Below are 18,404 nucleotides of genomic sequence, written 5' to 3' on the forward strand. Positions count from 1 at the left end.
CTTCCTCTTCACTCTTTCTAAAGGCTTCATATCTTTTTTATATTGTGGCACCCAGAGCTGCCCCCAGCACTCGAGTGAGGCTGCCCCAGTGCAGAGCAGAGTGGGACAATCCTCTCCTTGCCTGGCTGGTGATGCTGTGCCTGATGCCTGCCAAGGCACACTTGGCCCCCCTGGCTGCCAGGACACAATGATTCAAATTCAGCTTGCCATCAGCCAGGACCCCCAGGTCCCCTTCCAAACATCTGCTCTCAAGCCTCTCCCAGTCCTCTTGTATAGCCAGGGTTGCCCTGTCCCAGGTGCAAAAATCTAGCACATGCCTTCATAAACTTTATACAGTTGGTGAGTGACTGCTCAACCCTCTAATTTGTCAAGATCTCTCTGTAGGGCCTCTTTGCCCTAAGGTAGTTGACAGTTCCCCCCCAATTTAGTATCTCCAGCAAAGTTACTTAGTATTCCTTTGAGTTCTGTGTCCGAGTCATTTATGCAGACCTTGAAGAGCACTGGCCCAGGGGAGCCATGTGGAACCCCAATAGTGATGGTCTGCCACCCTCATGTAACACTCCTTACTGGAATTCTTTGTGCCTGATCTGTGGGCCCGTTGTACACCCATCATATGATGTATTGATCCAGCTGAATGCTGGACATTTTGCCCAGAAGGACACCATGAATGACAGTATTGAAAGCTCAACCAAAATCCAAAGAGACTACATGAACAGGCTTCCTTTGATCAGCTAGGTGGTTACTGTCATCTTTGTCATGGAAATTAAGGTAGTCAAACAGGACTTTCCCCTGATGAAGCCACTCTGGCCAAAGACTGCATTAATTATCCTTCAAGTGTTTTTCAGTTACTCCAAGAGTCATCCTCTCTATAATTCTACCTGGCATTGAAATGAGACTGACAGACCTTTAGTTTCTTTTCTGCTGTTCTTGGAAACTGGGACAGCATTAGCCAGCATCCAGTCAAATGAGACCTCTCCAGATTCCCAAAACAGTTCAAAAAGTCATTGAGAGGAGTCTTGCAATGACATCAGCCAGCTCTTTGAGGATTCTTGGATGAATCCCATCAGGCCCCATAGACTTACAGGGATCCAGCTGGAGCAGTAATTCCTTCACAAGTTCAGAGTTGACTCTGAGTTTATAATTTTCAGAATCCTCATCCTTCAGCTCAGGGCACTGGGATTCCCATAGTCCATGACTGGTGCTCAAGACTGAAGAGAGCATTAACCACCTCCACCTTGTCTATGTCCCTGCTCATATGATGAACACCTTCATAATTTAACAGGTCACTGTTATTTCTGGACTCACTTTTGCTGCTAGCATATTTTTAAAAGTCCTTTTTATTGTGCTACACAGTACTGGCTGGCTTCAGCTCTAATTGAGCCTCACAATTTTCTCCCCATAGAAGCAAGCAGCATATCTCTAGTCCTCATGTCATCTAACCTTGCTTCTGCTGGTCAAACATTTACTTTTTTTTTGCCTTACCTCTAGAAGAAGATCCCTGCCTAGCCAAGTTGGCCTTCTGCCTCACCTGCTTTTCCAACATTTTGAAATTGCCTGCTCCTGTGCCCTTAGGAGGTGGTGCTTAAAAAGTCATGAGCACTGACAGACCCTAGCACCATCAAAAATATTTTCCCAGGGGACCTTACTCATTAGTTCCCTGAGCAGTCTGAGGTTTTAAATCCAATTGCTTCGTGGTCGCTGTGGCCAAGACAAGCACCAATTTCCTCTTCAGTCATGAGATCCTCTCTATTAATAAGCAACAGATCAAGGAGGGCATCTTACTGAGCTGGCTCCCTTAGTGTCTGCATCATATTGTGATCATACAAGTGTTTAGGAACTTTCTGGACCTACTTGTATTAGCAGTATGGTATTTGCAGTTAATATCTGTCAAGAGGAAGTCCCACATAAGGACAAGAGTGGTTAACTTGGAGATGTCCCTTAGTTCCTTAAAGAATAACTCATCAGTATCACCATTCTGGATAGGAGGTCTACAGTAGTCTTCCATGATGACATCTGCCTTACTTATTTGCCCCTCAATCCTTACCCAGAGACTTTTGACCATGCCATTGCCAACTGTAAGCACCATTCATTCCAGACTGTCCATTACATACAATGCCAACTTCTCTGCCTCTCCTGCCCTGCCTATCCCCCCTGAAGAACCTGTAACTATCCTTCATGGCACACCAGTGCCAGGACTCATTGCACCAGCTTTTGCTTATGCCAGTGATGTCATATCTCTGGGGTAGGGCCAAAGCTTTGAGCTCCTCTTGCTTTGTCCTGCATCTTCTTGGATTGATTTCTCTTTTAAGTAGAACAAATGTGATACGTGCATGGGAAAGGAAATGCCCAAAGAAAGCTGATGAAGGGAAGGTTTGACTCCATGAGAGACAAAGACTACTGGTTTGTATACACACAGAGAGAACTTCACTGGCTTTACTTTACTGCCTTTAACCATTTCCAAAAATAACTACTTGCACCTGCAATGTTTATTACTTTACCTTTATTCTGTTCTTACCACAACATGTAACCGAAAAAAAAGATGCCTACCAAGTTCTGCTTTTGAGGAGCAGATCTGTTCTTGTGCCAAGATTTAGCAACGACAAAGTCTTTGAAGATAAATGGCTTGACTAGGATTTCAGCTGCTGAGCAAAACTTTGAATGCTGCAATTTATTCCTTGCACTCAGTCTGTAAAGCACACTCCTAGGAAGAAGTATCATCATTTTCAACCAATCGATCTTGGAGATCATGGCAAAATGGTGAGACTACTGGCTGAAGTTATGGAGTACTGTGTGAAGCTCAGAATCTGTGTCTCAGAAAGATAAATGTGCTGAAGAGAACTTGAGAGGATGGAGCAAAAGACAAAGGAAAAGAAACAAAAAGTGAAAGGGGCCAAAAAAAACACCTGAGGGTAGAGCACAAAGCAGAAGAGACCTAAAGCTGAGGGGGAAATGGAAGCCAGGGGAAAAACTGCTCAGGAGTGATATGAGAATTATGGGAAACAGAGTGATTTACTCAGCAAGACACACCAGACATTAACCTCCACAGTAACGTGAAAAAGGAGAAGCCAGGGAAAAATTGGCATCAAAGATGCATAACAATAGATTATGGCTTTTCTGCATCACACAGTACATATTTTACCATGTTTTTATGTTATAATTCAGATGACAAATGCTCACTGTGTATATATATACACACACACACATATGTATACATAAATTATACACACATACATTCAGTATAGTTAACATGATCCAGCTCCCATCTGGACTTTATTTCCTGAGGGAATGCAGAAAAACAGCCAACTACCTCATCCTCAGCACAGACCCCGAGGTTGCTGCCTTGTTGGGGAGGGAGGAATATGGATAGATACACCATCATGTGCATACCCAGACTGGGTGCTGCATTTGGGGAAATAAGTGGCATGGGGAAAGGGGAAGAACCTTTGCAGAGTAGTTTCTCTGTCCAAAGATCAAAGGGAATGACACAGTTAATGCTTCAAGTGAGAACATGTATCCATAAGCACAGAATAACAGGGAAAGAAGGACACAGCAAAGGCTCAAGCTGCTGCTATTACCCTCACAGTAGACAGAGGTGAACTCAAAAAAAAATCCAGTTCTTGTCAGAACTGTATAACTGAACTAGAGCCTTTTCTTGGAAAATCAAGGGTAATAGCAGGCTTTGGTGGGCTGTGCTTACTGGTCAAGCTGTCAGCAAATTAATCATGTAATTTTCAGTGCTCGGTATCAATAGCAAAACTCAGCCAGTGCAAAGGAGACAGTAAGACAGAAAATCACAACTATTATGACTGCAAGGGCAAACTGCACTATTTATTAATTTTTCTCCTAAAAAAGTTTCATGGTCAAACTCCATAATGAGCTGTACGACACAAATCAAGATAAAGAAAAGCTTTTTAAAGCATATACATGACTTATTATTTTGATATCTGTCCTCTTTCTTCCTTCTCTTCCTTTTCATATCTTGGACTGAAATAACAGAAGTTCCCACTGCAACAGCATACAGTTGAGCAAGTCACCTAGATACTGTAGATATGTTTAGACAAACTTCTGGACAAAGTTATAAATAAGCCTTGGATACAGCTATTCTCATTTTTGTTCTTCAGCATGTCTCTTTGTTCTCTAAGTATGGAATGAGAATCTAGTGCCAGTGGAACGACAAACTGATCTATGATGAGAGTTGACATGCTCCAAAATACTATTTTGGCCTTTAGAGAAGACAAAAAGGGAAAGTAAGTGTGCAGAATTGTTAGGGATAGGGATTCTGTTTGGTTTTATGCGCTGCTATTCTAAATCCCTCCCTAAACACTTTCCCAAACTTCCTCAGAACAAAATCTCTAGCCAAATCCAATGAATAGATATGAACACTTTGTTATCAGATGTATACTTTAATACTTTGTATTTTCATTGTGTGTATATCACAAAACTATCTGAAAGATACTCTCTTTACTTGATATTGCTCTACCTGCAGATATAATAGGAACACAAACTGCAAATATCACTGAATATATGACTTAAGAAGAACTGGGCCATGAGGAAGGCTTTTTTAGGATCTCTGTCCACTGCCCTGGGGCTCCAGAGCCTTTTGCTGCTGCTTTCGTATTTTCTTAAACTCCAGCTTAAATCTTCAGCTTCTCATCTTTTGTGTTCCTACTGTAGAGCTCTTTCAGAATCTCACTTCTGTGCGGGTTAAAAAAAAAACCAAAAAACTATCTCACATCTCTAGCACAGAAGCATTTGCAATTTATTCACACATCTCTCCCTCTCAGATAACAGCAAAGGACCCTAGAAAAGTATAAATGAAGCAAGTGCAATAATCTTGGGTACATCAAGGAGCTCATCAGCTGATACTTACGGAGGCGTCACTCCTTTCGGGAGGCCTAAGGCGTTGACAGAAACGGGTGGTGGCTGGGATGGCAGCATGGAGCTGAGAAAAGCTGCTGGAGATTGGCTGGAATTAGGAAATCTTGGAGTTGGAGACAGGCTGTGGGAAGGTGAAGAAAGTGAAGGAAGAGGAGGGGGAGGAGGAGGTGGAAGTGGAAAGGAATCACACACTGGATATGTCGCTGTTGGACTAAAGACAGGTGGAGGTGGGGGTGGAGGGGATGGAGAAGAAGGAGACCAGGCATATTCCCCTTCTGGAGCAAACTGCTGAGAGAAGGGAGGAACTGGCACTCTCCCAAACTGTTTCTGAGAAGCAGTTGGAGACATAGGAGAAGGAAGGCTAGATGTAGATGACCCAGAAGATGGAGTGACATAACCTGAAGCAGGGCTGATGTTCTGGGCAGCAATGAACTGCTTAGGCCGAGCATAGTTGAAGGAGCTGGAAGACTGCATGGTTGGGGAAGTATGAGAGTTAAGAATACTCATTGGCACAGGAGAGGTCGCAGACTGGCTGGACTCAAGCTCCTGGAAGGAGGGAGGAGGAGGAAAGGAAGGAGAAGAGGGAGGGTGCTGATGATCAGGTTGCTGTTGGTGACGATACCACTGTCCGCTTTCTTGCTCCAGACGGATTTGGTTCTGCAGCTGCTGTATTTTTTTGGGGTCCCTGTGGGAAGGAAAAATAGACAAAAAATGATCAGACATGCAGTGCTGGCTGGGGAGGAGGTAAAAGTTCCACTGATCTATGGTCCGGGAAAATGGAAAGAGGGAAAGTTCAAAGTATTTACATACACTGAATAGCACCATTTCTTCAGAATTAATACATTTGTACAAAAGTCCTTTTTTTTGTCCTCAAGATGAAGGAAAAAGGGTATGCATAACAGAATTTACCAGAACCATCAATTCTTGAAAAAGGTAAATTATATGGCAATTTAAAGCACTTAGGATATTTTAAAGGAACAATCCAGATAATGGAATTAAAGGTAAAAGTAGTGAAATTTTAACAAGGTTTCTTTTTGTTTCTTGTGCTTTTTTTCAATGGCACTGTTTCAAAAATAAGACTGAAATATTTACCCAGTAACAACTTCAGCTGTAGCAGAATTTCTGCTGTAGCTTCTGTGGGCTAATCAGATAGACCTAATTACAGCCATACTTTAAATGAGGCACTTGGACACAAGGGATCAACTTCTGTGTTAGAATCATCCATGCAGATGAGCATGTAGATGAGCAAAGACTTCTGAAAAACATCTGTAACCTAGGGAAGCTGTGAACTGCGCTTCCCCAGGTCTTTAGTCCCACTTTTTTCCCCAGTTTTATTTTCAAATGTAGGTCCTGAGACAAATCTTAGTAGATACTTAATATCATTCTGAGGCATTGCAGTGCTATCAGCTCAAATGGAAGTAAGAATTTCATTTAGAAATGGAGAAATTCACTGGAAAAAGAATAGAGACTAAAAAAGTTAATATGCATGAGCACTCAAAACTCTTACTTAAGGGGAAAAAAAAAGAAAAAAGTAAAATGTTCAGCAGAGAAGCAAATCAGATTTTTTTTTTTTGTTTGTTTTGGTTTTTTTTGTTTCAATACAGTTGTTTGAAAGACATTAAGCTCAAATGAACTGTGTGGTCTATCATGTGACAATACATCAGACTGACTTGCTTAAAAATTGTAATTTTTCAGCTGGGAAACATAACTTTATCTCAATACTCCAGATGTCCACAAAATTACAACATATTCACATATACCTTTTCTGTATATTTAATATATAAATACTTTACTGTATACATGTCATTGTTTATATATAATTCAGGTTATCTAAGCAGAAATTTTAGAAGCAGTCTGTCTAATGCATGGCATATGAATGTATGATTCTGGCACAACAATATACTTTTGTTGATAGCAACAAAATTAGAAATGGTAATAACATCATATTTTCCACTTGAAGATTAATTTTGATATTCCAACCATCTACATTTCCCAGAAAATGTTTTCTGACAATAATTATACTTATGATCTCAGGCCAAAGGAGATTGCTTAGATAAGAAAAAGGGGAACAAGCTGTTTTAGGGTAGAAAACTGAAAAATCAGTTACTTATACTTAACAGTTGCCTTTCTTTGGTGGTGGTGTTGTAAAGATGGTTCAGTTTTAGCAATGTCTCACTAAAAATATAAATTTCAGCACTTAAAAGGAGATTAACTTTTTCTTTTTTAGTTAAATTAGCAACAGGAACATCCATATGTTCCAGTTCACTTTGCAAATTTTATAATTAATTTTTTAATGTTGACAACAGAGACTCTAAATCTCTATCAGCTCAACTTTTCACACCACAGGATGCAGGCTGAAATTTATTCTTCTACTTTTGTAAAATTACTAAGCAGTTGCCTCTACTTAAATTAGTTAAAACAACACAACTCAGTTCCCATCAGCATTCAACTTTCTTAGCTGATGATAGAAACAGTTCAGGTCATGTCTGACTAGAAAGAGAAGATTAAGATTATTGTAAGATTAGTACTTTCACCTCAGTCTACATCTTTGGTATAACTATTTGCAGACCTACTGTTCAATACCTCTGAAATTGTTAACAAATAATAGTTATTTTACTTTTCATCATTAGTGTCCTCAATTTTTTTTGAAAATTTATTACAGACTAAGGTAAAAAAAAAAAAAGGGGGGAAATTTAGCACTATAAATGAGGTGTTGAATGTAGAAGAAACTTAGCTGTCTCCAACACTCCTATGTTTATCCAACATGTGCTGAAAGCAAGTAGGAGTGTCATGCCTTGAGACCTTTTTATTTGCATTTGCCGAACCGTGGCGCTGTGCCCGGGCAGCAGCATCCCACAAATGCCCATCTATGGCCTGTCAATGCAAGTGCAGCACTGCAGCACTGCTGCACTGCTGCTGACCTGCTAGGCAGAAGCACAGACCACACTCAGGGCATGTCTACAAAAGGGTGACAGGCAAAAACAAGGTTGCTCAGCCCTCACACTAAGCTTGACTTGAGGCCACAGGAATATTCATGGTTGTAAATCAGGGTTTATTAGCACAGTACTGATCCTGGATGAACAGCTTTTGGTTAGCTGAGAACTTGCATAAATCAAGTGTTTCTTTGCCTGAAAAATAACAGGCAAACACAACATTTATCACATCAGTCCACGGGGCAAAAAACCACAAAGACCATCTTAGTGCAAATTTTCATGGCAGCTGTAAAAGTGCACAATCCTTGTCTGCAAAGGAATGTTCTCTGCCTCAGAGCTATTCTTTTAACATCACACACTGCCATATTATTTTATTGAGGAGAGTTATCCTACAGATGTGCCATTAAGAAGCAGGAAAGGAGAGGAAAGAATATCAATTCACCAACGTTTCTTTGGAATGACACCATCAGTGTGGAAGTTCTACAGAGGTAGGTCCCTGAAAGATAACACTGTTGTGACAAAGACAAGGGAGAGTTCAGATGCCGTAATTATGAAAGGGCATCAGCCCTCATTAGTCAGGAAACAAAGAAGGGAATTAAAATACTTTAGTTTTTGGATAAGATTACAAGAAAAGCTAATTTAATTGTAATTACATCCTCTTTCCAATTAGCTGAAATATGTTTTGTAATTTTAATGCACACACATGTTTTCAGGGAACACATCAAGCTTGTCTAAACAATAGTGCATAAACTTATTTTCTCATGTGGAATTTTTTGTTTTGCCAAATAATTAATTATAACAATATAAGAATGAGCATTTAAAAGCAGCAAATTAGCAAATTCAATCAGTAAATGGTAAAGGTAGCTAATTAAAAAAAAAAAATCACAGCTAGGGTTAAATGAATATTCATTAACTCACTGAAAAGGAGACCTAGTACTACATGAAATATGTTCAGAAGTTCTGCTTTAGAATTTGTGATGCTTTTCAAATAAGATATATTCTTAAATATTATATAATAAAATACATTTTCAGATGATTTAATATTGTTTATTGATTGATCTAATACATAATCAGATGATCTATAGGTTTTAGCATACCTATGCTAAAACAGTTCAAAAATGCAAACAATAAGGCTGTAAGATGTTATTAAAAGCAGACACAAGTTACAACAGAGGTGAGGTTTCTGACACACCTTGCTGTAAGAGCAGCTTCATGCACAGGTTTGGTACCAGGCACTTGGAACGTGCTCAGTAAGGTGATGACTTTCAGAGCTGAAGGATAGCAAGAAACTTTTGAAAACAGATGTTAAAAGCAAAGACTAGAGACATGAGACACTAGGTTTCTTGGTGGACAAGTCTGGGTGCCAGTACTTATACCACAGTTTAATAGCTACTTGAGAAATCATATTTTGAGATATGCACTTGGTTTAAATTACAATAGGCTGGTTTATATTTTAATCCCATTTTTATAATGCTTTTTCTTCCTGATAAGCTCTTTGTGTCACACTGTTTTGAAAACGGAGCAGTCTGTGACTGACAATTAAACTGATAACCCCCATCAGGACTCTAACTCCAAATGCCTGAACACAGAGGAGTCAAGGAGGGGACATGGGTAGTGGGTGCATGGCTCTCAAAGTCTCAACAAGACCTGGCTACTGGACTGCAGAGAACAAGTCTTTCATACTTAACTTCTGATTCACATATACCCAGTATTAGGATATGTACCAGCTTTACTTTTATCTTACATTACAATGCTTATTTAGAGAAACAACGTCCTTCTGGGAAGTTAAGAAAATCTTACTGTTTGCAGTTAAATCATCAACTTTGTGTGCCTTTAAACACAAAAGTTCATATGGCAGCCCTGCTATTCAAACTACCACTCTTGGAAGGAAGGTTCCCCAAAAGTAGAGAAATGCTGTTCAAGACTCGAAGCCCCTGGACAGGAAATGAAGCCTACTGAGTTATACCTACCAAAAAGCATGCAAAGGCATTGAAATTTAGTCAGTATTTTACAACATGGTATACAAAGTAAATGGAATTAAATTATCACAGGTAAAGAACCAAGATTAAGTGATGTCTTCTACAACTTTTTAAAATTCTCAGTTTTATCCCTCCTGATCTTAATAAAAGGAGCAAATGGAAAGCAGACAAAGAGAAATAATTTTTGTTTATCTCAGGTATGGAAGAATAACGAGCTCCCTTCTGTCTCAAGTCATTCCTGAGCAAAAGCAGACCCACCCCTTCACAGTACTACCAGTGACCTGCTCTTTGAGAAACAGATGGTGCAGTTCTACAGAAATATACAAAACATACCACTGAAATGAAGGTACAGGAATACTTTAAATGAAAAATAATCAGGTTTAAACACAATTTAAAAGGTTGAGCTATTTTTTAAAGTTAAGATTCAAAAACAATGCCAGAAAATGTCTGTATATTTGGGGTAACAACTAATTACCTGCATTCCCTACCTTCCAGTGAAGACCTAGTTCTAGCTCAATACTATTGCTTCAGCACTAGACCAGAGCTCTACCAGAAGGGAGACAGTCACTATCATACTGTATCAGATGGCAGGGGCTCTTCTCACTGAGTTCCATGTCAGCAGCTCTCTATGTATAGATTTATTTGTTATATGCATACATTTAGGTATATTTATCTCAAAACTTTGGTATTTATATAATAAAAGCCAGGATGATTTCTCCCCCCTCCCCCCAATTTGTTAATTAATTAAAATTGGAACATATCATACATTTATATCTCTCTAGCTCCTGGGCAGCCAAACTGGACACCTGCTTCTGCATCCCAGCAGCCAGCAGGACAGATCTGCCAGGTAGCTCTTAAAGACATTTAACTTGCTTTCTATAAGCACTACATGTGTATTTTACTGATATAGTATTTGCTGAAAATTAGTAATTCTCCTAACTACTTCTGACAGTTACTATTTAAGAGACTAAAATATACATACCAGCTTATTTGAAGTGTGATAGTAATCACTGATACCTGAAATTCTACTCTTGACAAAATTCCTAATGCAATTCAAAGTTTTCCACCAAACTTATCAATTACTGAGTTGTTAAAAATGAAAAACAAAAACCCCAAAACTTAACTTAATCTGCCAGTGAATTAATTAACAGCTGTAGTGAAAAAAAACCCCTCAGAATACAAAAGTAATTCCAACTGAAATATCCACTGAAGAAATGTTTTCTTATTTTTAGAAATGTTAAAAATGTACATATATATGTCAAGGCAAGAATGTGAAGCAAGAACAGTTGCCTCTTTTAACAAAAACTGTTATGTATTCAACACAAAGCCTCCAGGCTGTATCAATACAAATACATTTAGACAAGCTTTAGGTTTTCTGAGGCTGAACAGGCACTTATACTGTGAAAAAAAAAGAAAAAAAGAAGAAAGAAGTGGACTGTTTTAAATGATGCAAGGTTTCATATTTATATAAGACTAGATTTATCAGTCAAAATAAAAATGGAGGAGAGGAAGGTGATGGAGGGGACAGGATGGGGGAATGACAACAACAACACACAGAAACCAGCACCAGTTAGGTTTTTAGCATGAAAATATTCAGAGGTATATTTTGTCTACACTGACAGATTACAGGGAGGATGAAGGTTGTCATTACAATTTAAATCTCATGCTGAGTAACTGTAGAACTATAACTAGGAACCATCTCTAGCAGCTGCAACCCTATAACATTTTTACTTCCTTCCCTTCAAAGTTTAACAATCAGAAAATGTAGATTCGCACAAATATTTTTCATATTTCAGGTTGATATATAGGAGCATTTAGAATTATTTTCAATGTAACATAACACAGTCCTAGAAGAAGAAATACTGTGCAAGAACTAACACAAGGACTGTGTTACGAACACCCTGTGAAGCTGAGCTTAACTTTTCATCTAAGAAACTTCATACACACAGATGAGAAGCATAAACCCTCCGCAGTGTTTGTGAACTCTTTTGTAAGGAAGTCCTGCTGTAATTTGGCTGTCAAAAACTTTTCTATTCATCCTAAAAAGTGGCAGTTGTAGCTATGCCCATTTTCCACTCTGGTTTGATCATCTGTCAAACCCATCAAGGTAATTTCTGTGCTAAGGAAACCAACAGGAGAGATAATGCCAGTATTCAGCAAACATAAGCGTTTCTTTTAGAGACAGGAACCATTTTTTACCCCTCAATACCACTGTGGGGACATTTTCCAAAACATGCACCAGTGAGATAACACATTTTGCTTGGGTACAGAAAGAGAGGAAATGTGCCCTTGTGCACATTCATTGTTCCCAAAAGTCATAAAGATACAATACAGCTTTAGCAAAAAATGCTAAACTTCATATCTGTGGTAGGGTTAGACCATAAGAATTGATCTGGTAGTCCAAAATCTCTCTGGTTTGGTAATTCAGTTGTGTTGCACAACTAGCACTCAGGGTATCTAGTGATGGATTTAACACTTAAAATATTACAAAGGCAACAGGTTTTATTGACAAAGGAAGCTAGAAGTGTCATGTTATTAGGAGGTAAATGGCACTGAGACACTCATTACAATACAGATTTCAATCTGCAGCTGCATTGGCCCAAAGTGTAGGAAATCATTACTCGGAATGCAGGAATAAACTGGCCTGCAAACAGAAAAACAGGTCTTCTGACTCTGGTTATGCTATACCACATAGAAGGTTATGTTCTGTGCCAATTGGTATATATTAAAAAAATATACGGGGTAGAAAAAAAAAATGCATCAAAGTATGAAAAATTGTGTTAGCCTAAAACCAAAAATGAACAGAAGAAAAAGACCTAGTACAATATATTTTCTTACTGGAACAACACATGCAAAGTTGATTTTTTAAATTTACACACTTAGTTTCAATTTAATATAATTGATTTACAAGATGCTGTATAAACCATCACATTTCATTTACTTCTTACCACCAGAGTTAGGAGATTTGCTTATTTTTATACCCACTCAATAACTCTTACAGTGGGCTTAAAATTGGACCTCCAGGTCTTCAATATCAACATTCCAGAATCTATCCAGTGTATTCTTTGAGTTACATATAAAGATGAGTGCTTTGTACTATTGAAAGAGATACTTTTGTGAGGAAGAATGGATAACATATTAAAAAGGGAAAGAACTGAGTAGCTACTGGATGTCCTGACAGTAAAGGAGCACACAGTTGCTCTCAATGTGTTTTTAGGAAAATTAAAACTTCAACTTTCTATTAAAAATACTCACAAAACTAAGGCAGCTGTAGAACTTAAGTTCTAGGCCCTTTTATCAGCTATTCTGTATTCACAAACAGTTCTGACATTTGAGGAGGTAGCTGCCTCATGCAAAGCTATTACCAGCTGACACATCAGTAGTCTATGTTACTGAAACAGTGGAGGCACCCTATTCTTAACCACTATGTGAAAAGGAACAACTGAAAAAGAAATAAATACCCAAGAACTAGTATTTACTTGAATAATTATATATTTTTGCAATTTTTTCATTACAACAATATGATATCCTTACTTTAGATTTCACTCTATCTTAATGCCATAAAGGTTTAGTGGTTTACCATTCTTCCTGAAGTCCTTCTGTGCACACAAAAAATAACTCCCTCAAATACATACACTAACTTTCATGGAAGGAGGAGAAGCACCACAAAGTAAGACCAACTGCTAAATACTGAAATAATCTTCCAGCCTGGTTGTCAGAAGCACAGGAAACTGAAAATAACATTGCAGCATTGCTCACAACTTTTGTGACATTGATTCAACCAATACAATACTAACAGAATTATAACTTAGGCTTGATACAGCAGAAGATGCTATAACCCCAGAAATAAAATAGTTTACAGGACCCTGTCACTCGTTATCTAGACAGACATGTACTTCAGAAGTGTGAGTTTGAATTTTTTTGTTTGTTTGTTTTTAAAGGTGTCTTCCCCAATATATAAAGAGAGCAGAAAAATGACAATAACCAAAATATTGCTAAAGCACCCCCTGATATGAAGAGCTGCAACTTTTTGCAAGGGCATTATAAACATAATTTCCCCATTGCTTGGCTAAAACAAACAAAAAACAAACAAACTAAAATCCTTCAGCAGGATTACTAAGCAGAGGCAAAATCCACCTACAGTACACAGATGTCACTGCAGTCAAAACCTGCTTTTAAATAGTCAGAATGTATTAGGCTCCTGAACATTCAAACAGACCTGACCAGAACTAATTACATTCCCTGTCATCACAAAGAGAAACAATGCATACTGGTGTTACACAAATTTGGACACTGACATACAACCTGAATTAGCTTCCTGCAGTGGGAACACATAATTTTAAATAGAATTTTCTTCATAAATAGATATAGTCATGTAATGGTGAGAATTTTTTTTAACTGCTAGCTATGTGTACAGTATATTGTTCTGGAAAGCTTAAATTGAATACCTTATGTAAAAAGGGCAGAGCAAATAATTTATTTTGTACTTTAGAGTAAAAATATATTCCATAAAGATGATTCACTTCAGGTATTATTTGTTTTTTATTATAGCAAACAATCTTGAGTATGGGAGACATAATAAGGACTTCTTCTGTGAATTAAGTTGCACTTTAAAAGATGTATAATCACATAAAAAAGAAGGATCATAGAGAAAAACGAGTAATGACAAACACTTGTTATAGACAAGTACTGTGCCAATGACTGTGACTGGCTGGTTCTTTCCCTAAAATTGTTTTGAATCTTGTGTAGCTCTCAGTGAAAGCAGTCAGCTCTCTTATACAGAGAAAACAAAAGGAAGAGCTATATTTCATTTTCCCCAACCAAATTTGTGACCAACATGGTGACAATAACAAGGAACCTGGCACTTCTCCTAAGGGAACAGCAAGGACACACCTGCATTTGGGTTTTGGCTTGGGTCAGAAATGTGCTTTTAAAACAAATTTCCAGCCATTTCCCACTTCCTTTTTCTGTGGTTTGCATCCATGAAAAGACTGGAGAACATGAACTCCTTTCCTATCAGGTGAAATGAACTAACCCAACTTGAGGCACTAAGGAGCTTCAGTCCACAGAACAGACTAGAGCCAGTCCAAAACGAGAAACCAAAACCTCAAGCTCAGTGACCCCAAAGTGTGCAGAAACCACATCCTCAGCATGTTTCTTCACTCTCTGGAGCCACTCTTGTTTCTGTGTACCATTTGCTAATGTCGGCTATACACTGAATAAACAACTAAATGAAGTGGTAGCCAAGCCATACAATCTAAGAGGCTTTTAAACTTAAGTGTGTATGTCACAAGATGTTCTGGCTTTATATTTTGTGCACCAATTGCTGGCAAGTCAAACACATCTCTTTCTAAACAAATACCCTGAAAATTAATTCATTTGATTTATAGGGTTGTTGTAATAGGATTTCTTTATATTTTTCAAAGTGTACCACATACTGATTTGTAACATATGTCAAAAATACAATATCTTGCATATTATTCAAAATTTACATGTTCAGAAACAATGTATTGACCTATCCTAGTTAGCAATTTTACTGCTTCTATGTTGTAGTACAGATTTTCCTATTTGATTGCCTGCAGCTGACCTCGAGAAATCAATTAACTCCTCCCATCTGCCCTGCAGTAAAAACCTCCCAGACAAAACAAACCTGTCTTTTTCTGCTTTCAGTGTGATCACAGAGTAGTTTGTAAAAAGCTAGCTACAAAGTGTTTTTCTCAGGATTTAAAACCATTTTCTCTGACAATTATGAAGATCCTCTCTTTATGGACCCATTATTTTGATGACTCATGCACTTTCTTAGCCTGGAGCTGGACACTCTCAGACAAAGAATATTAGAAACAGCACTTGTCTGATTTAAGGGTTCCAAGTTATATTTTTCTATATTTATTAAGATAAGATTTATGTTAAAATGAACATTCCAGAATGGATGACAAGAAGAGTGGTTTACCTACTCGCACAGTAAAGTTAACTTGGTTTCTTTCAACCAACAGCAGTTTTTGTCCTTATTATCCCAATTGTAAAAGGTTTTTTCATTGAATTGTATGTGCACTTTATTCCTGCCCATGTTCCTTGTCCACAGCAGGAAGGTTGGAACTAGATAGTCTTTAAGGTCCCCTCCAACCCAAACTGTTACATGATTCTATATATAAATTGCTTCATTAACATAAGTAGACCACTTAAATTACATTTGAAAACTATTGGTAAATCACTGTTAGTAAACTGAAATTAGAAAAAAAGTAATCCACACTTTATTTCTATCACTTTATGTGCTAACAAGATGTAGAAGTTACAATACATTCTTTCACAACAAAGCCAGTATTAATTGTGTGTAAATCCTCTCTACAAGTATCACAACAGTTGGACTCCAAGCACCATTTACCATTTACCATTTACCATAAATCCTCTCTACAAGTATCACAACAGTTGGACTCCAAGCACCATTTACCTCTAAAAACAGCTGAGATAGAGAAAGAGAAAAATCAGGCTGTGCTTTGATAAACAACCAAGAGTTCCAGATCAAATATGTAATTTAAGACTTCCAGGTTACTTCAAAGACAGAAGGATATTGACAATAACAATATTGGTATCACTAAACTCAGTATCGGTGTGGATCATACAGTTCTTCCTTTTTTCACTATGAGTTTCCACGTGATCCTGCTCCTCTCAGTAATATTCAGATCAGGTATAATGCTGGCCTGCCTTCTTATCTCTCTCCCTGCCTCTTCCCTTGGGCTATCAGCATGTCTTCACCACTCCTTGTGAGCTTCAGAAGACCAAAACCTAGGGTGTATGATGCCAAAATTCATGACCTTTTATCTTACTGCATCTGCTAGCTTCTCTGGAAACCCATGCTTCATTCTCTGGAAAACCATGTTTCATTCTTGGTAAAACTATGTTTCATTCTCTAGAAAACACTGGTCTAAAATAACCTTGTCTACTACAGTTTTCTACTGTAAACTCAAGAAAAGTTATGTGAGGTGTTAGAACCTGCCTGACCCTTGTGTCTCTGGGACACTTTACTTAAGCTTCTCTGTAGCCACAAATAAAATGCACACAGTATCTTGATCCTGTTTCTTACTTGAACGATCCTCCTATTCTGTTTCAGGTAGAAACCTCAAGTACAGCACTGATCAAAAGTGTACACAGTAACAAAAGCATTTGGATGATTTGAGGTCAGCTAATTGATTAGACAATTCATACAAAATGTGATAACAACTTACTGCAGAAAATTGAATGAGCAAAAAGCCAAAAAGCTAGAGAAACCAGAAAGAATTTTAAAACTTAGTAGGCTTTTTTTTTCACAAAGCTACAAAATAAGGCAAGGACATTTAAGTGCTCCAACTAGTTGTGCTACATATCAGGGAGAGTGAGTGCCCAGAATTGCAGAAAGATTTTGCTGCTTAGTATTGTTGTTTGGAGGAAAACAAGTACATTCCCCTACAGTCATCCTCCTTCTCATGCCAAGGCTGTAATGAGTCCGTGCACTCAGACTTACCACACTAATTACGTTCTCACGCCCTAAAGGCAGCATTGTTTGAAGCTGTCCACTTTTTGGTCATTTCATAAACCTTCAGAGACTACAGTTTTCCAAATGAATTGCAAGACTTCAGTACTAAAGTTACTTAAATAATCAGTAATCCACCAGGCCTTAGTTTAAAAAATGGGGAAACAAACTTTGCTAAGCAAGAATTGATGGCACATAATTCCTGCTGTACACTGTCCAGGCACTACTTCACAGATTAGTTATGTCTGATCTTCTACACTAGGGAGAATATTTGCCCTCAAGTCCCTAATACTAGAAATGGCATCTCATGATTCAATATTTTTTGTTTGGTTTAAATTTGTCTAATGTTTAAAATCTTACATTTGAAATTAAGAGGAATCAGTAAGGCCAAAGTCCTAGTTTCATATAATTCATAATTCCAGGAAATGTTTTTCAACCCTTGGTTGACTCAAAATTTTTTCTCATGATTTTTAGCAGCATGATCTACTTCCCCAATGAATCACTCAGAATGAATGAGATCTGCATACTTGGAAACAGCAACAGAATCTCACAATCATTTTCAAATCTCCTATATATTACACAACTTTATTTTTCCAAAATAAGCTCCAGATGTATAAAACAGTAATACCTGATTTGTGATATGACTAAAAGATAATTTTCCATTTTCTACTGGCCTTCAGTTTGATATCATGTTGCTCTTATTCTTCTAGTCAATAGGCAAACCTTCTCATCGCTCCTCTTTGGCATCTCACATAACTAGTAGTACAACCTCCTAGAGAGTCAGGGAAACCTCCAGAGTGCAGTTCAGAGTGTGTGAATTTGGTGCTAAATGTCAGAACGTATGAAGACTCCCTTTAAAGAGTGTCTTTAGAAGTCATTCTAGTAAACCATAGGCTTCAAAATGGCAGACAACAAAACAGACCACTCAGATCTGAGCAGAGAACACAAAGTGTTCAACACATCCTCAGCAATGCAGATAAAAATAACACTATCCAAAATTCTTTCCCCCACCCACAACTTCGTAGATCATGAGACAACAGAAGAACTCATAATACATCACATGGTCTCACAGTCACACTAGACTTAGCATTGAATTTATTAAAGTAC

At 38.0% G+C, this 18,404-nt stretch overlaps 1 protein-coding gene across 2 annotated transcripts in view; it reads right to left on the reverse strand.

Annotated features, from left to right (window-relative positions):
• Nucleotides 1–18,404, reverse strand: part of PALLD (palladin, cytoskeletal associated protein) — a 184,823-nt gene that overhangs the window by 33,757 nt on the left and 132,662 nt on the right. The window contains exons 2-3 of one of the 2 annotated variants that reach the window (XM_079305933.1): nt 5,501–5,563; nt 4,871–4,966 (exon numbers count right to left, since the gene is read on the reverse strand). In XM_079305933.1, coding sequence (XP_079162059.1) covers nt 4,871–4,938 — 68 coding nt within the window. In that variant the 5' untranslated portion in view covers nt 4,939–4,966; nt 5,501–5,563. Of the gene's footprint in view, nt 1–4,870; nt 5,564–18,404 lie in introns of both variants that reach the window. The other variant, XM_079305932.1, reaches the window with a different exon arrangement.

This window comes from Erithacus rubecula (assembly GCF_903797595.1).
Source record: "Erithacus rubecula genome assembly, chromosome: 5".
Classification (NCBI taxonomy): Eukaryota; Metazoa; Chordata; class Aves; order Passeriformes; family Muscicapidae; genus Erithacus; species Erithacus rubecula.